This window comes from Fonsecaea pedrosoi, assembly GCF_000835455.1.
Source record: "Fonsecaea pedrosoi CBS 271.37 unplaced genomic scaffold supercont1.1, whole genome shotgun sequence".
NCBI lineage: Eukaryota > Fungi > Ascomycota > Eurotiomycetes > Chaetothyriales > Herpotrichiellaceae > Fonsecaea > Fonsecaea pedrosoi.
Window position 1 is genome coordinate 4,910,190 of NW_013550615.1, and position 20,454 is coordinate 4,930,643.

At 52.8% G+C, this 20,454-nt stretch overlaps 9 protein-coding genes across 9 annotated transcripts; 5 read left to right on the forward strand and 4 right to left on the reverse strand.

The window, feature by feature from the left end:
* Positions 1-527: 527 nt before the first annotated feature.
* On the reverse strand, positions 528-1,361 carry Z517_01786 (uncharacterized protein; the record flags this gene model as incomplete). Its single annotated transcript, XM_013434744.1, has 4 exons — positions 528-886; positions 986-1,076; positions 1,151-1,236; positions 1,298-1,361. The coding sequence occupies 4 exons, from the start codon at positions 1,359-1,361 to the stop codon at positions 528-530; spliced, it is 600 nt and encodes a 199-aa protein (XP_013290198.1).
* Positions 1,362-1,890: 529 nt separating this feature from the next.
* Z517_01787 (uncharacterized protein) lies at positions 1,891-4,470 on the forward strand (the record flags this gene model as incomplete). The annotated part of the gene is made up of 1 exon (XM_013434745.1): positions 1,891-4,470. The coding sequence occupies one exon, from the start codon at positions 1,891-1,893 to the stop codon at positions 4,468-4,470; it is 2,580 nt and encodes an 859-aa protein (XP_013290199.1).
* Positions 4,471-4,812: 342 nt separating this feature from the next.
* Z517_01788 (uncharacterized protein) lies at positions 4,813-5,427 on the forward strand (the record flags this gene model as incomplete). Its single annotated transcript, XM_013434746.1, has 1 exon — positions 4,813-5,427. The coding sequence occupies one exon, from the start codon at positions 4,813-4,815 to the stop codon at positions 5,425-5,427; it is 615 nt and encodes a 204-aa protein (XP_013290200.1).
* Positions 5,428-6,326: 899 nt separating this feature from the next.
* Positions 6,327-7,261, forward strand: Z517_01789 (uncharacterized protein; the record flags this gene model as incomplete). The annotated part of the gene is made up of 2 exons (XM_013434747.1): positions 6,327-6,798; positions 7,014-7,261. 2 exons carry the CDS (start codon positions 6,327-6,329, stop codon positions 7,259-7,261), a joined length of 720 nt encoding a protein of 239 aa, XP_013290201.1.
* Positions 7,262-7,889: 628 nt separating this feature from the next.
* Positions 7,890-9,406, reverse strand: Z517_01790 (uncharacterized protein; the record flags this gene model as incomplete). Its single annotated transcript, XM_013434748.1, has 2 exons — positions 7,890-8,903; positions 8,966-9,406. The coding sequence occupies 2 exons, from the start codon at positions 9,404-9,406 to the stop codon at positions 7,890-7,892; spliced, it is 1,455 nt and encodes a 484-aa protein (XP_013290202.1).
* Positions 9,407-11,128: 1,722 nt separating this feature from the next.
* Positions 11,129-13,413, forward strand: Z517_01791 (ATP-citrate synthase subunit 1; the record flags this gene model as incomplete). The annotated part of the gene is made up of 5 exons (XM_013434749.1): positions 11,129-11,364; positions 11,416-12,818; positions 12,869-13,194; positions 13,248-13,295; positions 13,348-13,413. 5 exons carry the CDS (start codon positions 11,129-11,131, stop codon positions 13,411-13,413), a joined length of 2,079 nt encoding a protein of 692 aa, XP_013290203.1.
* Positions 13,414-14,106: 693 nt separating this feature from the next.
* On the reverse strand, positions 14,107-15,895 carry Z517_01792 (uncharacterized protein; the record flags this gene model as incomplete). Its single annotated transcript, XM_013434750.1, has 3 exons — positions 14,107-14,339; positions 14,405-14,738; positions 14,792-15,895. The coding sequence occupies 3 exons, from the start codon at positions 15,893-15,895 to the stop codon at positions 14,107-14,109; spliced, it is 1,671 nt and encodes a 556-aa protein (XP_013290204.1).
* Positions 15,896-16,821: 926 nt separating this feature from the next.
* Positions 16,822-17,520, forward strand: Z517_01793 (uncharacterized protein; the record flags this gene model as incomplete). The annotated part of the gene is made up of 1 exon (XM_013434751.1): positions 16,822-17,520. One exon carries the CDS (start codon positions 16,822-16,824, stop codon positions 17,518-17,520), a length of 699 nt encoding a protein of 232 aa, XP_013290205.1.
* Positions 17,521-17,924: 404 nt separating this feature from the next.
* Z517_01794 (uncharacterized protein) lies at positions 17,925-19,607 on the reverse strand (the record flags this gene model as incomplete). The annotated part of the gene is made up of 1 exon (XM_013434752.1): positions 17,925-19,607. The coding sequence occupies one exon, from the start codon at positions 19,605-19,607 to the stop codon at positions 17,925-17,927; it is 1,683 nt and encodes a 560-aa protein (XP_013290206.1).
* Positions 19,608-20,454: the final 847 nt, after the last annotated feature.

Here is a 20,454-nt window from a genome sequence, read left to right on the forward strand (position 1 = left end):
TATACAGATATACAGATATACAGATATACAGATATACAGATGCAGGGATAACCAGGGAATATCTCCTTCCTTTCCTTCCATCAACTAGCCAACTCTCTAGGTAGGTAGGTAGCCACTAACCAATCCAACTAGGCGTCGTTCATCATGGTAGAAGCACACTCGTTAATTGGCTTGTCTCCCCGCTACAAGGACGTTGGCTGTGGTTGAATTGACAAGCATTCAACGCCACAAGGTAAATGGGTATGCCAATATACGTTGTTTTGTATGCGTATGTACGTATTTCATCCGTGTCAACAAACAAGCCAATTCCCCAATGAATGGAAAAGTGGCCGACTGAGTCGGTGTGCTATGCTCCTTACTCCTGGACATGTAGATAGACGTCTCCCGCAACACACTCTCTCTCTGCTCTTGAAGCACCTCCAAGGACCAGTCATCATGTCATGACACACTTTCATTTTCATGTGTTTATGCAAAAAACTCCTTTTCCGTTCCCAACAACTCGGCTCGATACCGCACACTTCATGCTATCATCCACTCATCTCAATGTCCCTAATTGGGTCGGGATGGCTGTGGTTGCGTGAGTGGTGGCCGCTGGACGAAGGATGGTGCACGTCAACCCCGTTCACTGGTGTGCTGCCGTTCACCACCCCGTTAACGATGCCGTTCTGCTGCTGCTGCTGCTGACGATATCCGTTCTTCATCATAGTCTGGATCAAGAGGGTGCTGCTTTCGCCGCCGACGCCATTGACCCCATTCACCGGCCCCGTCTCTGCGGCCTTAGCAGCGGCCTCACGCGCCTTTTCCTCCTTGAATTGACGGTACGTTTTGGTCTTGGGGACCGTGTCGGATAGGAATTCGAGGTTATCTACCCTAGACACAGCCGTGGCTGTTTTTTGTGAATAAAAGTTTGTCAGTAAGACGTGATACAAAGAGCGTGCTGATCTCGACCAAGTTCGAGTCCCTGAGGCTTCGATCTCTTTCTTACCTATGTCTTTGTAGGCAATGTTCCTCCTGGGTTTCCGCTCTGACTTGACCACATTGTGTGCTTGTTCGGTTAGATAGCGGATAAATATTTCCTAGCGGATGGCGATCAGTCCACCTCCCTTGAGGGTTTCGACTTTGGGAGGGGGGGAGACCCTGGACAACGTACTGTCGCCACTGATATCGCAAAGGCCGCTGGATTGGAGCACTGTGTAATGTCCTCATCCTGAGCAATGACCTTCTTGACCCGTGCCACTTGTTCGCGATGGTCAGCAGTGTTGGTCGCATCAATGAAGAAACCCGGGTGATGACTAACGGGGAAGAGCGGTTGAGCCCGTTATCTCTTCGGGGGGTTCAATCGGGGCATTGTTGTAAGGCATAGTCGTGAGGGAGCGATGTCTGCTCTTTATCTTTCTTTTGAGATGTCTTTCTGGCCGAGGTAAGGAAATGTCTTTCAAGCTGGGGTTTGCTCAGATCCCCCCACAATTTCGGCAGGGGCAACGCCTGTTCGTCGGATGGGCCTGGATTGGAACTTTTTCTTCAGGAGTAATGAATACCACGACGCGTGCCAGGGAGCAGTAGACTGCGTTCCAGACGCTGTATGAAAGAGCGGTGGATGAGCACGATATATCCAAGACTAGAAAAGCGCCGATCTGCTTCGTTGAGACTGGCAGACAAGTTGATACTGAGTGTTTGAAGAAGCAACAAGTCGCGTCGACACATTTCATATGGAAATGTCACGTTCTGGGCGCGTCCCAAAGAGGAAAGGCGGACGACATTTCGGGCGTCACGGCGCAAAGGCGCATGTGCTGCATTGGGAGCCTCAATTCTTTGCTTCTAAAGACTCTCAAAGATACCACCAGCATCTGCTCGGAATGTTCCTCTGGCCATGCTAATCGATCCGATGTTATGACCTCGCGCGTCTTCTCTCCCTCATCCGCCTCCGCCTCCGCCTCCGGCACCACTCGTCGACCGTCCATCTCAGCCCGACGACTTACCAGGCGACTCTCGTCCCTGTCAGGCCTGGAAAATGGCGAGGCTCCTCCCCTTGTTGCACCGGCGGCGCAGGCTATCACGGAAGAGATTGCAGAGATAAAAAGATATGAAGATTTCACCACCATTGACTGGGTCCAAGATGCCGCTCAAGAACAACTGCGGCGTCGCACCCGCCGGAGAGAGACAAAGTTCTTTGAACGGGATGGCGTCTTGGGTTGGCGGCGCAAACTGTGGGAGTCCTATGATGCGGCGCAGGCATGGATCGTCATTACGCTGGTCGGCATTGTCATTGGCCTCAATGCCGCCGCGCTGAACATCATCACCGAGTGGTTGTCCGACATCAAAATGGGGTATTGCACGACCGCCTGGTATCTCAATGAAGGCTTCTGCTGTTACGGCTCCGAGGAGGGCTGTGACGAGTGGCACAGATGGACTTCGGTCACCATTGTCAATTACTTCATCTACGCCATTTTCGCCGTGCTGCTGGCCTTCGTTTCTGCCTACTTGGTCAAGTCCTACGCTCCTTATGCTGCCGGCTCCGGCATCTCCGAGATCAAGTGCATCATTGCGGGCTTCGTCATGAAGGGCTTTCTAGGGTTCTGGACCTTTTTCATCAAGTCCATCTGCCTCCCTCTGGCTATCGCTTCTGGCCTCTCGGTGGGCAAAGAGGGCCCAAGTGTACATTACGCTGTCTGCGTGGGAAATGTCATTTCTCGATTCTTCGGCAAGTACAAACGAAGCGCCTCCAAGACCCGCGAGATCTTGACAGCAACCGCCGGAGCTGGAGTGGCCGTCGCGTTCGGCAGTCCGATTGGTGGTGTGCTGTTCTCCCTCGAAGAGATGGCATCTTATTTCCCGCTCAAGACCTTGTGGAGGAGCTATTTCTGCGCTCTTGTTGCGACTGCCGTGCTGAGTGCGATGAATCCCTTCCGCACTGGTCAGCTGGTCATGTTCTCCGTCAAGTACGACAGAGACTGGCACTTTTTCGAGGTCTTCTTTTACATTATCCTGGGCATCTTCGGTGGGCTTTACGGAGCCTTCGTCATAAAGTGGAACCTCAAGGCTCAAGCGTTCCGAAAGAAATACTTGTCCAAGTACGCGATCCCAGAAGCCGTGATTCTGGCTGGTGCCACGGCGCTTCTTTGCTACCCCAATATGTTCCTCAGAATAGACATGACCGAGATGATGGAGATGTTGTTCCGCGAATGCGAGGGTGACTACGACTACAACGGACTCTGCGAGGCAAAGAATCGACTCTCCCTTATTGGTTCTTTGCTGGTTGCAACTCTCTTGCGCATATTCTTTGTTATCATTTCCTACGGGTGCAAAGTGCCCGCGGGTATATTCGTGCCGTCTATGGCGATTGGAGCCTCCTTTGGCCGCATGTTGGGCATGATGGTACAATGGCTGTATGAGACTTTTCCGGATTCAAAGTTCTTCTCCGCTTGCCAGCCCGACGTGCCATGCATCACCCCGGGCACGTACGCCTTTTTAGGGGCGGGTGCAGCACTGAGTGGGATTATGCATCTGACAATTTCGGTCACTGTCATCATGTTTGAGCTTACCGGGGCGTTGACATATATCCTTCCGACCATGATTGTGGTCGGTGTCACGAAGGCCGTGGGGGACCGATTCAGTAAGTCGGGTATCGCAGACCGGATGATCTCCTTCAGTGGCTTTCCGTTCCTCGACAACAAAGAAGAACATTCCTTTGGGGTGTCAGTGTCCCAGGTCATGACCAGTAATATTACGATACTTCCTGCAACCGGAATGGAGGTCAAGGCTGTGGCGAAACTACTCGACGACACATCCTACTCGGGATTTCCAATCGTGGAAGACAAGGATTCGAAAATCCTCGTGGGCTATATCGGGAGGACCGAACTCCAATTCGCCATCGATCGCGCAAAAAGACAGGGCGCGTTAGCCTCAGATGCCAAATGTATATTTGCGACGGAGCGAGAGGATGGTACTGAAACACCAACCCCCCTCAGTCCGACTGTCACTCTGGATTCGGCGACGGTACGAAGCGTGGACTTTAGCCCGTTTGTTGATGCGACTCCTATAACCGTCCATCCGCGTTTACCGCTTGAGACAGTGCTGGAGATTTTCAAGAAGATGGGTCCACGGGTGATCCTCGTCGATCATCATGGTCGTCTCGAAGGGTTGGTTACTGTCAAAGACTGCCTGAAATACCAAGTCAAGGTCGAGGCACAAGAGCATTCGGCGGCTGCGAGGGACGAGTCAGCAATACAGCAGGAGAGATTCGTCGATGTCCTCGGGAGGATTGGTGAGTACATTGCGGATAAGATCAACGATCTTTCACGTGGTCGACTAAAACTCAGTCCTCGGACTGTCAGCGGATGGACGAGAGTGGCTGGAGATGATAGACGTGGCAATTTTGCAGATGATTACAGCCATGAAAACGACATATTGGATGGGACTGAAGATGTGCCTGAACATGGTCAAGAAGGCGTCGAACTAGATACGAGATAAAAGATGGTGGGAAGTTATGTATATTTCACAAGGCGAACGAAAGTCGAGATGTTCTCCAGCACCGCCGATCTCTATTCTGCCTTTCATCTTTCACTAACAGTCGGTTCTGTACAGTCTGCCAGTGAATTCGCGGACATCTCACAGAGTTTGAAAACGACTTCGACACCAGCTCTTGTCGCCAAAGGTCTCCTTGTTCAGCACTGCGGGATTTTGACTCGGATATCCCATCGGCAACAGAAAATCCCCCGAAGTCTTTCTCCTACGACAATAACTCCCCCAGGAAGGACTGCTCAATCTGAAAAACCCACCTCTTACCTCTGCTTGACTACTCCTCCACGACAGATGGACGCCTCCTCAGCCTCAGTCAACCATTCACCAGAAGCCGGTCAAGGCTATGCTCTTGACCTGTATGACGACCTTTCCGAGATAGACGGTCTCACTCTCGAGGAAGAGCTGGCGGCCTTATCCGACGACGCATCAAGCGATGGCACCGACCCAGCCATGACAAGTGACAACCGCCAGAAAAAGTCCACCGAGACAAAACTCCCCACGACTCCATCGTCCTTTGCTCGGCTCACTGAGGGCTTCCTCGACGACTGGACCGACAATCTCAAGGCGCTCGCGTCGTTGCCGAGCACAGAGGCGAACAAAGTCAATCTCATCAGTCACGCAAACGCGTTATCCTCGTGGGTGAGACACAATATCCTCCCTCGTGTCTCCGCGCTCGAAGCGGATCGTGGACAGGTCAAAGCGGCCAAGCAGGAGCTAGAGGCAGATTACGAGGCGCTGCTGTCCCAGGCTGAGGAGGTGCTTGGCCGGTACGAGGTGCTCTACGAAGCTTACTCGAAGGAATACGACGTGAGTCGGGACAAGACGGAGAAGTTGCGGGAGGTTTGCCTCCTGGTGGAACAGATAGGGGAGTTTGTACAGATGAGCAGCGAATCTCCGGGCGAGTAAATTCGATGGAGACTACGGAATGAGACTGATGAAACGAGCGACTGAGACAAGGCAGCTAATTGGTGTCATTCCTCCCTAGCTACCTAGGTAGCTATGGCTTAGAAGGGTATTAGATGAGGCGCCTTGTGACCTTATATTCCTCGTACCTGGACTCACGCCCCCCAACGCTACTACTGGAAAGGCGAGGGACGTACAGTATAAGTACTTTACACTCCCAGCGACCTAGTGCCTACAAGTATTTGACAGGAATCCGGAAAGCTGTCCGGACAGCCGGGAACCTCATAAATTAAAGTATAACGCCATCTTTACGATGGGATGTAGCGGCTCTCGTTGATTCTTCCGATCTTCTACGTAATTGAGCGAATTGAGCGAAATCGCGGCTATATTACCTGTCGAATGTCGTCTGCTCATGCTCATTCCCTAGTTCTCTGACGGTGTTGGCTTGGCTACTCGTATGAAGTGTAAGTAGTTGTAGTTCAGAAATGTCGTCACTTGCTATGATGCTGCCATCATGCCACTATGAAGCTCCGAGGGACAGGGATAGAGTTGTAAGTGGGAACGCGTATATTAGATGCTGCTTTACACACGACGCGCGTTGGACCACCAATAGGGTCCCGGAATTTGACTTGCGTCGCTTAGGCGGCAACAAATTATGGCCGAAGCTAGAACTTTAAAGCCTGGTTGCTGAGGCAGCCGGTTCGAACGTCATTCATTCACATTTGATATTATCAAACTCCCCCTCTTCCTCTCTTTTCACGACCAACTCTCGCAAAATACAAATTACCAACTTCATTTTCTACAGCACACTCCGTATCAGTGTATAGATCACAATCTTGGAACTCACAGCCTCACTTCTTTCCACGGAGTTCGCCCACGCACAAGATCTGGAGCGCACCAACATGCCTCGGACTCGGAAATCCGCCACTCGGCCTAGCCAATCTCTCCAGTCGACTCTCTCCTTCAACAACAAGTCCGCGCGGGTGACGAAGCCGAGCGCCAATTCGCAGAGAGACGAGCACAGCGCTTCGGCGAAGAAGCTGGTAGAGGTCGCGGACAGAGACAGGTCGCAGACTGAGCCGGAGGTGGTGGAGGTTAAGAATGAATTGACCTCAGAGCAGACGGAGGAGGGCTCGCAAGATACCAAGGCGGAGGTAGCGGTACCAAGTCAAATTGTAGAGCCGGAAGAGGCAGAACAGGAAGAGGAGGTAGAAGAGGAGATCGAGGTGGAGGTCAAGACGAGGTCCAGAAGGAAGCAAAAGGTCCAAGCTGCCGGGGACAAGGACCAGCGTGAACTCGCAGCCGAGAAGGTCACGGATTCGCAACTGAAGAAATACTGGCAGGCCGAGGAGGACAGTCGGCTTGCTCCTAGAGGTATGTTTTCATTTCCCCACAGCATGCACGTTTTCTACGGATGTCAAACACCATTGAACACACTCGTTTTCCCCACGCTTCCACACAACTGTCTACCTACCAAGTCCCGAATCCCCTTTCATCCATCTATTCTCTTGAAAAACATCTTCCCAGTCCGTCAACCTTGCCTGCAAATTCCCCTGCCATGCCCATACTAACCCATACCCCGACAACAGTGCACCAATCCGACCTGTCCCTCCACGAAAAGATCCTGCGCCACTTCGACCTCTCGTCCCAATACGGTCCGTGCATTGGCATCCCGCGTCTCCAGCGCTGGCGGCGCGCAAACAGCCTCGGTCTCGAGCCGCCCATCGAAGTCCTCGCGGTCCTGCTGAGAGAACAAGACGCCGTCAAAACCCAAGGGTGCGGCAAGATGGCCTACATTGATGAGTTGAGCGGTGGTCGGGTCGTTTTGGTCGAGTAAAAAGACAAAGTGGCATCGGGGTTGGGTGGGTGGGCAGGTGGGCGGCTGACAGCTGTGATTGACTACTCAAATCGGCGCAAAAAAGGGAATTGCAACGACTGTGATGGATTCTGGCATAAATACTGCAATCGTGGGCTTATTCATTGGGGTGGAATTTAATCCGGGTTTCTGTACTTGTGGACATGCAATCTCTCTATACAAAAATGACCTCACCTTAGTCACTGTGCGGCATGAAAGACAGAAGCGTGCTGTACTACCAAATTGCTTGAAGCAGAATAGATTTCATTACCGCCTCGGGTCTAATGTTTGTTCATTTACAAAAAAAGTCGCTTGCTTGGCCCTTTCTACTCGAGTCCCCCATGACCCTCTGTTCTGCTAGCATGACGTGAAAACGACCGCTGAACTCATGTCTGGTGTCGTACACGGCACCCATGCGCACCATAATGCTTCCTCTTCAACAACAGAGTTGCCAAGTTGAACTCCCGGTAAAGAAACATACCTAGCCTGCAACCGCTCTTTTCCCATCGCCCGCCCCCCATTGCCAAACCATCGTCAAAAGGGTCGTAGTGATATCTCGGTATGCTCTAGATCAAAAGACATGGAACCATCAAAAAATCATGTTCTTATCTTAAGCACCAAATTCGGGCACCGTCGACGTCTTGCCGAGAAGAGCCAAGGGTACGATACCTGAGACGTGCATCTCTGGGCCGTAAACATGCATGTCCAACTTCAACTCCTCACCAACGGACTTGATGTTCTTGAGACCCTCTTGGTAGTTGGGGCCAGCACGACGAACCCAGATCTGAACCTTGTGCTCATTGAGGGACGGGGCCACCTCCCTGAGTGCACGGATGACACCCTTGAACGTTGAGGCGACGTTTGTAAAGTTGGCAATACCGCCACCAATGAAGAGCACCTTGCCATCAGGGTGCATGGGTGCGCGGAGCATCAGGTCGAGAACAGTTCTCGCATAGTTGTACGTCTGGGTCTCAGTTGGGGCCCCGGAGTATTCACCGTAATTGGCCAGCTCGCTGACAAACCCGGCGGAGGCAATAGCGTCGGCGTAGACCACCGAAGCACCACCACCAGCGACCAAAGTCCAGATTCGGCCCTTGGCATTGAGAACGGTCAACTTGAGCGAAGCACCAGTCTTTGCATCCATGTCCGCAATGTACTTCTCCTCTTTGCTGAGCTCACGGCCGAAAGGTGCAGGGAACTCCATCGGCGGTCCAACGTCAATGGTCACTTTTCCATCGGCTTTAACTCCGGGAAGGCCAAGAGCAGCAGGGCTTCGGGCAATAGCCCATTTGACACCGCACTCAAAATCGGCCGTTTGATCGAGTTTGGCAGCAAGGTCAAGGAAGTGGACTTCGGCGGAGGTGCCTGCGGCGTTAGGGATAACGACCAGGGGGTTGATTTCAAGGTAGGTGAATTGGCAGTCCACGTAGACGGAGTACAATCGAACAATGAAGTCGATCAGCACATTGTGGACACCCTTGGGCACATCTGGCAACAGAGTCGCAGCCAGCTCTTGATTTGAAGGGAACCTCTTCAGATCGACTGGGACCAGGATCTTCTTGGCCTTTGCATCAACATCACCGACATCCACACCACCCTCGTGGGTGAAGAGGATCCAATCACCCTAAAGATCGCTGTTAACCTGTGAACTGCGGCAAATGAGGGCACATGGTGGCGGGAACTCACATCTCGCACAGAGTTGATATTAATGTAGTATTCGGTGTCTTGAGGATGAGGCACAAAGGGTTCAACGAGGAATTGGGAGAGTATGCCTGTGACATGCTCGACCTTGACCTCCTTGCGGGCTCTCTCCTCGATCCATTTCCTAGCCTCTGACCAGGGCTTGTTCAAGGCCAAAAGGCCGCTCTTTCCTCTTCTCTTGATCAGTTGATCTGGCTTTGCAACGAATTTCGAGCCTGGTTGAAGGAGCCAGGGATAGGTGGCTTCAGCTTGGTCCAGAACAGTTGACACTGCTTGATCTTCGGGGAAGAAGATGGAGGCCAATTTGGGAGGAGGGTTATGGACTCCAGAAGCCTTTAGCGGAGTAGGCTTGATAACAGGAGCACGAGTGAGGTGGTAGTTGAGAATTGCCTTGCCATCGGCCTCGAGAATGGACTTTGCTGACATTGTTGCGGCGGTGAGGTGAGGGGTAACAGTACGAAGGGTTCAGGGACAGTCAATTGGGAATATTTGTCCAGGATTTTTGAGATAGAAAACACTTAGGAAGACAGAAGACAGCAAAGACAATAGACAAGGAGATCAAGTCTGAATTGCCGAATCGAAAGTGCGAATGTGAGTTGTAAGGAGGAACAGTATGAACACAGCTGGGGGCCAGATTTCACTGTTTGGCTCAGTTTACAGTTGGACTTCGGAGGGAAACAATAATTGCTTGCCCTCGACTTTTTTCGGGTGGATCCCCTCCCTTCCCCTAGAGCCCTGACGTGTGGGTTGTTGGGGGCAGGGGTAGTGCCTTTGGGCGTGAGCTAGGCGTGCTAAACTTATCGAGGGGCATTCTCAGCATGTGTTTTAGGGTGTGGAGACAGGGCTACTAGCCCGCGCCAACGCCAGGGACAAACCGCCCGCCATCTCCATCGTCCATCGTTCTCGTCTCCATGGTGTTTGACCGACAATCCCCAACTGTCGGTCACCGCCAAAAAAAATATATTGGCCCTGTGACGTTGAGACTGAAGAAGATTGTAATGCCGAACTACCAGTCATCCATTGGGAATCCAACCACCTCTTTCACTCTTTGAGTTACACAAAGACCGAAACATGATGACTATCAGCACCAAATTTCCAGTTGGCTCGGTTTCGAGCACCGATTGAGCGTTTTATTGTACGAGTAGCTTCGGTGAATCTGGACAGATACGAGGAATAGTTGCCCTGGAGGAGGCGGGTATAGGCTGCATAATGCGTTGTAGTTCCACCGGGCTACGAGATACGACGTGCACTTGTTACGGGGGCCGGACTCCGAATAGTCGGGCACGCGAGAACGATCTTTTCCTCCCAATCGATAGGTGACTCAATAGTCCTTCAGGCCCGCTCCCTGCAGACTCAGCGGATATGGTTCCAGGGGTCTTCAGCCTCTCCCAGTTCTGGGGCCCCAATAAGGTATAGTGGCAGCTGATAGTGCCCCTGGGCTGAAAGGCTTGAGTGGCGAGTGGGCCGTCCATGTCCAAGTCCCCCCACTCCAATTCTCACCGCCCGGAGAGTCTGCTGGTCCATGGCGGGATGTGCTAGAGCCTAGAGGTGGTGGGCTTGTTGATGGTTGCCCTCAACACAATATTGGGGGCCGCCAATTCCTATTTTCGGGCATTCGCCCAGGAGCTTCTCACGGTTGGGTCGCGCAGCTAACTAACCGGACCTGCCTCAACAGACGATCCCTAATCCAGTCGGCGCACCCTGTGTGGTCCCTCAGGTCCCTCAGCATCATCTGCGCTCTCCACAACTGCGCACTGGCGGGCGACCCTTTGTTGTACCCTTGGGGGAGAGAAAGTGAACACCATCTCATCCACCACCAACACCGGGCTCAATTCCTCTGGCCACAACTTTTTCTTCTCGTCGGCGATTTTGATCTCTGCTCATTTCCACGCAGTTTGCTTCAATCTCTTTCTGTTGCCCTCCAAAACTCAACAACCAGCCCCCTTCCCTATTGTAAGTCCCATTGAAAGTATCTATTGCTTCACCAAGATCTGCGTTGAACATTTTGTCCCCTTACACACCCCTCCCTCCTATTATACTCTCCTGGTCAGACGACTGAAGGCTAGAGTTTCTCTCTTGTCTTTCCATCACTTGTACTGTCGTCTTCTCATTACCAAGTACTGTCCTCCGCTTCAGCTGGCTAACACAATGGGCATTCCAGTCCGTCAAAACTCCCCTGAGCACGCCGCTTCCGCTATGCCTTCTGCTACATCTGGCGCCGCCAGCAATGGTGTGCCCACGATTGACATTCCCAATGGCGACAACATAGACTCCGAGACTCCTTTCTCTGCCAACGATAACATTCGTCGATTCGCTCCTCCCTCGAGGGGACTGAGCCCATCCCAGAATGCCCTCTTCCACAACAAGACCAGATGTTTTGTCTAGTAAGTAATTCCTTGGACAAGAGGGCGCACGAGGTCTGACAGTTCCAACAGTGGTATGCAGCCCAAAGCCGTCCAGGGCATGCTGGACTTCGACTTCATCTGCAAGAGATCGACCCCGTCCGTGGCCGGTATTATTTACACTTTTGGCGGTCAATTCGTCAGCAAGATGTACTGGGGTACCAGCGAGACTCTCCTCCCAGTCTACCAGTCCGTAGAGAAGGCCTTTGAGAAACACCCTGATGTGGACACAATTGTCAACTTCGCCTCTTCACGTTCCGTCTATAGCTCCACTATGGAGCTGATGGAGATTCCTCAGGTTCGCAGCATTGCCATCATTGCCGAAGGTGTGCCTGAACGACGTGCCCGTGAGATCATGGTCAAGTCAAAGGAGAAGGGAATCACAATCATTGGGCCCGCCACCGTTGGTGGCATCAAGCCCGGTGCGTTCAAGATCGGCAATACTGGTGGTATGATGGACAACATTGTTGCGTCCAAGCTCTACCGCAAAGGTTCCGTGGGCTACGTCTCCAAATCCGGCGGTATGTCCAACGAGCTCAACAACATCATCTCACAAAACACCGATGGTGTCTACGAGGGTATTGCCATCGGTGGTGACAGATATCCCGGAACTTCCTTCATTGACCACCTCCTCAGATACCAACAAGAGCCAGAATGCAAGATTCTCTTGCTTCTCGGTGAGGTTGGTGGTGTTGAGGAATACCGAGTGATCGAGGCTGTGAAGAAGGGCCAAATCACCAAGCCAATTGTCGCCTGGGCTATCGGAACTTGCGCCAGCATGTTCAAGACCGAAGTTCAATTCGGCCACGCTGGTGCTTCTGCCAACTCACAGCTCGAAACTGCTGTTGTGAAGAACCAGAAGATGAAAGAGGCTGGCTTCTTTGTCCCTGATACCTTCGAAGACATGCCCAATGTTCTCAGCGAACTCTACCAGAAACTGGTCAAGCAAGGCACTATCAAGCCTGCGCCTGAGCCAGCTGTCCCCAAGATCCCCATGGACTACGCATGGGCGCAAGAGCTCGGTCTTATTCGAAAGCCCGCCTCCTTCATCTCTACCATCTCCGACGACAGAGGTCAGGAACTGCTCTATGCGGGTATGCCCATTTCGGATGTCTTCAAGGAGGAAATTGGTATTGGCGGTGTGATGTCGCTGCTGTGGTTCCGTCGCCGCCTGCCTTCCTACGCAAGCAGGTTCTTGGAAATGGTGCTCATGTTGACTGCTGATCACGGTCCGGCCGTGTCTGGTGCCATGAACACCATCATCACTGCCCGTGCGGGCAAAGATCTCATTTCCTCTCTGGTCGCTGGTCTGTTGACCATTGGCTCTCGATTTGGTGGTGCTCTTGATGGTGCTGCAGAAGAGTTCACCAAGGCCTTTGACAAGGGCTGGTCTCCGAGAGAGTTTGTTGACACGATGAGAAAGGAGAACAAACTGAGTACGGCGACGCCCTAACCCACTGCAAGATTCATTTGCTAACTTTTGCAGTTCCTGGAATCGGTCACCGAATCAAGTCTCGGAACAACCCCGATTTGCGTGTCGAGCTTGTCAAGGACTTTGTCCTGAAGCACTTCCCCTCGCACAAGCTTTTGGATTATGCAATTGCCGTTGAGACCGTGACTACCTCCAAGAAGGACAACCTGATCCTGAACGTCGACGGCTGCATTGCTGTCTGCTTCGTCGATTTGCTCCGAGACGGAGGCTCCTTCTCCGCCGAAGAAGCTGAGCAATATCTCGGCATTGGTGTTCTGAACGGTCTTTTCGTCTTGGGTCGTTCCATCGGTCTCATTGCCCATTACTTGGATCAAAAGAGAGTAAGTTCTCCACTGTTGCCTCGGTGTGCACCAGTTACTAACGTTCTTTCTAGCTCCGCACTGGACTGTACAGACATCCTTGGGACGATATCACCTACCTGGTAAGTCTAATGCGCTCTACTGTCCCTAGAACTCGCCACTAACTTTGACCAGCTGCCCACTATTGGAAAGACTCCCGGAAACGAAGGTCGTGTGGAGGTCAGCGGGGAGTCGTTGTAATTTTTCGTGCCAGCGTTGGATTGCAAAGCGTATCGAGGCCACTTCGCGCGTCGGGGTGCGTGACTTTGTTGGGTTCGGCAGGATGCAACATCTGTGGTACTGGGGTTTCAAGACAGGGCCGGGAGTTTATTATCACTTACGAAAGACCATGATGAGGGTACAAAAAGCCTCGGAAGACTGGCGGGAGAAATGGTGGGCTCAGTTCGTGTACAGCAGAATGGTCTTGTAGACGTCGACTGCGCTATGCGTCTTTGTCACCATTGCACCGCGCGAATGCCCGCGTATAACGTTTCCTTTGCCTACATACATGTCTTCCACTGTTGTGCTCTTGTTGGATTTACTTGATTTGCGGACCCGATAGCCGCGTAATTCGTAGTTATGCTCATGACGCTGCCAGTGATGCTACCCACTGCCACGATCTTCTTTCTAACAACAATACCTCTCGTCGGAAAGAATAGACACACAAACAGATCACAAAATGAATGATAGAAGAAAGATACTTGCAAAGCCAATTCCCATGGGGCCGAGAATGAGTCAGGGAGATATGCAGGATAGACCCAAAAGGTTGATGTCGTGACTCTTGACACGGCGTGCGAGCTAGCGTGCTCTCTTTCTTTATTCGGGTGGTGAGCATGACGCCAGCCACGAAAGAACACGCTTCATGGCAAGCACCCGGTCTGCAGAGCGAGCTCTCTAAGCATTCTTCAGACAGTTGTCGATGACCTCGCACATTTCGAGGATTTTCTCTTCCTCGAGTCGCCTGCCGACAATCTGTAAGGCTACGGGCGCTCCGTGGTAGAATTCGGCGTCGTAGTCTTGTTGGATCCTGCCATCGATGTCGCTTAGTGGTTTGAAGGTGCTCATGTCTCTGGCCTTGTCGAGCTCCTTGTCGGCAAAGGTGACGGGAAAGGTACAGGCGCCAAAGTCTAGTTGTTTTCCGTGATCAGTATAGATAAGGTTACAATGTAACAGAACAAAGAACCGTGCTTACCCAAAAAGTTGACAAAGCCCGTGTAGCCAACATACAAACTCTGCCTCTGTGTCTGACCCAACCGAGGGGCTGCCCATGGCGATGTGGCACAGATGATGCCGTCTAGTCGTGGTTTCTCGTCGGTGGCAGTCGCATTCCAGCGGTCAAGATAGGCTTTCTGCAGTTCATTGCGCCGGAGGTTCATCATCCGCATCTTGGTCGGCCCAAGCTCACCCTCACCAGCGGCAGCCGCCAGTGCATATCCTTCCATGCTAGGGAAAACCGGCTCTCCCCAAGGCTTAATGAGGTCCATGATGGCAGCGCCACCAAGATCGAAGAAAGCTGCTTGGAGATTCTGGGGCCGTCAGGAAACAACTTGAACGGTGCTGAGAACGTGGCAACACATACCTTGACGATCGCTTCATGATCCTCGGTGGACCAAGGGATAACTTCGTGGCCTTGCTTTTCCAGCGCGGCTTGGGTCATTTTCAAAGCCCGCTCCACGGGCGGATGAACGTGAACGAGGCTGTCATGGACGCCAATCAGGCCAAAGCGGAGCTTCCGTCCTGGTGGCTGGATGACATTGCTTTTCCATGGCAGCGGAACAACCTTGTGGTCATATTCCCAAGGCTTCACGTCTTCAGACAAGAGAGCTTCAGAATACAGCTGGAGCGTTTTCAAAGATCTCGCCATCGGCCCGTTGACTGACAAAATATATTCCTGTCCCGCTATACCTGGCTTGGCCCCATAATGCGGATAGCGACCAAAGCTGGGTTTCAGACCATACAGATTGCACCATGCTGCAGGAATGCGGATACTGCCACCGACATCTGTACCAATACCTAGCGGTGAGGCTTTGAAGGCTATCAGAGCTCCTTCACCACCACTAGATCCTCCGGGTGAGAGGAATTTGTGCAAAGGGTTCCGCGTTTCACCCCAGACATTGTTGTTTGTTTCAGCCATCATCATGGCAACAGGGACATTTGTCTTGACGTAGAAGACTGCGCCCAAATTTCGCAGAATGGTGACGAGCAACGAATCCTTTTCGAGAGGCTCATTGGCAAAGATCGCCATCCCGTTGCTAGAAGGGTGTGGTGCTGTTATGAAACAGTCCTTGAGCGAGATAGGCAGTCCATGGAGAGGGCCGATAGTCTTCCCCGTACGTTCCAGGTACTCATCGAGGAACTTTGCCCTTTCGATTGCCTCAGGATAAAGCACTTCAGTCAAGCAGTTGGTCAATTCTTGGGCGAGAGCAGAGGCCTTCGAGAAGGCTTTGGCGACTTCAAGTGCCGTCCACTGCTTTGTTCTGATCTTTTCGAGGATCACATCGGCTTCTGATTGAATGATTTGACGCTCATCGTCGGTGTAGTAGTCAGATTTGAGCGCATACTCGGTCAGGTTGTTGGGCAAGTCTGCTTCATTCCATCCTGGAGTCTTGTAGAAGGCGGCGATATTGGCAGCCCTTCTCTTACGAGCTATTGCCGAGGCCTCTTTGTAGTCACGCGTCGCCATCTTCGTCAAAACTTGGATCAGCAGGACGGACAGGTCAGCAGGAAGGTTGAACTGGATAAACAATACGACCGAGCAGCATTTCGACCAAGTCTCGAGCGCGGATTAGGGCGTCGACTGCGATCTCGGAGTTAGCACAATCAATGGACGGGAGTCTATCTTGTGCCAGATGAGCATTGGTGGGCAACAAGTATGGAGGAATTGGGTACATACTCTAGTGCCGAGGTGTTACATTTGACCGTCGATGTCCGAGAAGGGTGGAAGGGGTCCTTTTGGTCCTTTCGTCGTCTATCGCCGTCAGTGAAGATACAGACTGCGCCACATCAGCGTGCGGGGTGTCCGTACAAGTCTGCGCATGACGCCATAGCACGTGATTTCACCGCCACAAACTTGGGTTCGGAAGGGACGGGGTTGGCCAAGCCGGAGAAATCGATGAGTGATCGGCCGAAATATCTGGGCGTGCTGGGTAAACGAAGTGGCTGGGTGATGTGCGTAATAGGCATCAGTCTCGACCTTAGGGGGCCCATGTGGACACCGCCAACCACCTGAAAGGACAGCCGGGTGACCACTCAGAGGGCACGAGGCACCCGGAATTGGGCGAGTTCTCTTCAAAGGAGGGGTCCTTCTATTGCCTTTGCCGCGGGGCTGGCTCAGCTGCGCATTGCCAGTTTCAAGGCCCCGTCTGATGAGTGAATAAGTGCTGAGTCCGGATTCACCATCATCCATCCTCAACCGCAACTCATCCTCCCGAAGCTGCGCAAGCTCTTCCCACATTAATCCCAGCTCGCTATAAATCATCTTAAAATCTTCTCTTCCTCCACCGACCTATCCTTCTCCTTCGCTATTCGGATATCAAACCACACCCACTTCAGATTTTAAGTCTATCCTGTACCTTCTAGTCTACTCCTGTCACCCTCACGCCATCCACAATGTCCGGCCCTTACGATTCCTACGGAGGCGGTCAGAACTACGGTAGCCAATATCCCCAGCAAGGGTATGGTAGCGGTCAAGGCTACCCGCCTCAGCAGTCATACGGCCAACAGTATCCTTCTCAACAAGGCTACCAACAATACCCTCCTCAAGACCAGGGCTTCGGCCCACCTCGCCGACAAGATTCCTTCGGCCCCCCTCAGTCTGGTGGCTTCCAGCATGGGCAAGCTGGCTACCAGTACGGAGCCTACGACGCCAGCAACCCCCAAGGCCATTCAGGATACTATGGCAGTAATCAACCTCAGCAGCAGCAATATGGCGGCAACGATGCCTATGCTCAGAACCAAGCCTACCAGTCACAAATGGGACAGGGTCAGCATGGTGGCCAACAACAAGCCCATGGTACAAGTCTGCCACCGGAAGTGGCCAACCATCAGTTTTCCCCTCAATCGACTGACCCCAATGCGCCCAACTACGACCCCAACGCTCCCCCCATGACCGAAAGTGATCGTGGTCTCCTCGGCGCTGTCGGCGGCGGGTTTGGTGGTCATTTCTTGGGCAAACAGGCCGGCCATGGCTTCCTAGGAACCATCGGCGGTGCCATCCTCGGCAGCGTGGCTGAAGACTTTTTGAAGGATAAGAAGAAGCAGCATCATAGCAGCGGCAACAGCAGCTGGGGTGGTGGCAGCCGATACTAAGTTGATGGATACATCAACAAGACTTTTTTTTGCGGCGACTGCTGCTTGGTGGGAGGTCCATTCGACGCCATGGATGGGTTCTTTTTTCTTTGTTTCCTTTTTCGCGAGATGAGCTGATACAGACGGGAACAATTGGTCACGACTCATGACAAACATTGTACTTGGTTTAACTGAACTGCCTTTCCAGCATGCATCAGAGTATGCTTATGCTTTTTCATAAGTCAATGGCTGCGCAAGGGACAGGGAAGGACTTTAGGCATCCATGAAAGGAATTGACGATATCACTTCACCCCGATTCATCTCGTCATTCATAAACTCAACGTGTCTAGATTTGCTTCGTGTGTCTAACTGCATAAATAACACCCAGCCCAGCAACCGGGTAACCGTTTTACCGCGTCACGGCGTCACAAGTGTGCTGACAAGGCTTCTCCTCCAGTTGTGCCAACTTCGCTCGCATTTTTGCCCAAGTCCTTGAACCCAACATACCCATTGTCAATGACCCTCTGGATATGGCCGTAGAACAGCTTCAAGCCGCCAAAGTAGAAGCGCATGGCGTACTTCTTGCCCGGGATGTTCCGCCCAAAGATCCAGCTGGCCGTTTCCTTGAACAGGCTGCCCTCGGCGACGCGCTCGCACTCGAGGCCCCATTCCTTCTCGGCTTCGGGCGTCGCCTCGATGAGCGGCACCGGGGCGGATGCCGGGTTGGATTTGCGCAAGGTCTCGGCGCGCTCGACCAGGCGCGAGATGAGCTCGACGTGGGCTTCGAGCGCCGGGGGGAGGTTCGTAAAAGGGCCCTGAGGGCCCGTGATCATCAGGAGGTTGGGGAAATTGGGCACCGACACGCCCAAGTAGCTCGTCGGACCGGTCGGGTCCCAGTATTCCTTGAGGCTGATGTCGTTGCGGCCGCGGATGCGGATGCGGTTATAATTGCCCTCGACGGCGTCAAAGCCAGTGGCAAAGACGAGCACATCGAGCTCGTAAAGCTTGCCATCGCTGGTCTCCACGCCCTGCTCGGTAATGCGGGTGATGGGCGTCTCTTGTAAGGCCACAACGTCCACATTGTCGCGGTTGAACTGCTCAAAGTACCCGCCGTCACAGAGTGGTCGGCGCGCGTAGTAGTCGTGAGGCTGTAGCTTACGCGCCTTCTCTGGGTCTTTAACAATCTGCCGGATCTTCTTGCGGATAAATTCGCAAGCGGCTTCATTGGCTTCCCTGTCCGTGGCGATGTCGCAGAAACCGCCGAACATGAAGCGGAAGCCGTTGCCCGCCTTCCAGAGGGTTTCAAAGATATGTTCGCGCTCTTCCGGGGACGTCACGGATTTGAATGGAACAGTGGACTCGACAAAGCCAAAGCCCACGATTGAGTTTCTGACTTGGTCGAAGATGGCGTCGTAGTTCTCATTCACCCATGCACGGTAAGCAGGATCGACGGGTCGATCACCGCTGGGGACGCTATATTGAGGATGTCTCTGGAAGCAGGTCAAAGACTTGACCCGCGGAGCGATGTCGGTGATAACCTGGACTCCCGTCGAACCGCAGCCTATAATACCAACGCGCTTGCCAGTTACATCAAGTCCTTGGGGCCAGTTTGCGGTGTGAACCTTCTGGCCCTTGAAACTGTCGATACCGGGAATATCGGGGTAGTTGGGCTTCGAGAGTAATCCCAATGCGGTGATGAGATATCGCACTTTGAGGCTCTCCCCAGTACTTAGTTCCACTTGCCAGTATCTGGAGGTATCGTTCCAGACCGCGGAGAGAAGTTCAGTGTTGAATTGCATATCCTTGCGCAGATCATGTCGCTCGGCGACATGCTTTAGGTATGCCTGAACTTCAGGCTGCTTGACATAATGGTGACTCCACGGCCAAGTTCGCAAGTCCTCTTTATCCCATGAAAATCGATAGACAAAACTCTCTGTGTCACTCATGGCGCCCGGGTAGCGATTCCAATACCAGGTTCCACCAATATCACTAGCCATCTCGATCACTCTGGCAGACAGACCCATCTGTCTCAGCCGGTGCAGCTGGTAGATGCCGCCGAAGCCTGCCCCGACAAGAAGGGCGTCAAGATCGATCTCTGCACGGGCCATGTTGGTTTTTAGAATGAATCAGCTCTCGGGGAAAAAAGTGGTTGATTCTGGTCGAGCAAGACAAGGACTTATATCGAAGCAAGAGGAGAGCAGACGGTCTTCAAACCCCGGCCAGATGGCACAATAGATACTGTAGGCCGGGGGAGGGGGGTTTTCTGGGGTGACGGGGATGGTCTGGAGGTCGGATATCAGATGGGGTTCTCTGCTAGCCTGATGCGTTAGCGATGCGTTCCCTGTATCAGTGATAGGCTCTCGCTCCACGGATAGACCGTTAGCTCTCCGGGTTTCATATCCCGTGGAATGGGGAAAATTCTGGACGGTGGAGAAAGAGGGGATTAATTTCGGTCCCTGGTCCTTGGATCAGATTCAGTAGTTCATCTGGGAGGTTCTTCCGTGGCTTTATGCATTGGTCTCGCCTCAGGACTAGCCAGGACGCTTGCAGGCGATCGAGTACGCTTAGGGATGAAGGGAGGGTAGCAGCGGGATGCATAATTGACGAGACAGTGTTGCGGGGGCTGTTGAAGCAGGATGCTGGAGGGGGTTTTTTTTTGGTGCAAGTTTGAGGTGGCAAGGAAGGTGAGCCAGTTCATTCGCCAAGAGTTCTGCACTGTGGGCTTGGAATTTGATCTTCCTCGGCCCAAAATCCCACGCTGTTCGTGTTCCCCGCATCCCTCAAAGGCCGCAGTCGACTGCTGCTTTTGTTACCAAGTCCCCATGCACACATGATCACCTCCACGGAATCGCAAGTGGGAGGGTCAGCGAAAATGCCACACCACGTCGCGGTGTACACCGTCGTGCCCGTCTTAAATGCCAGGTAAGGTGCTCGATACATCTGACAACTCGATCT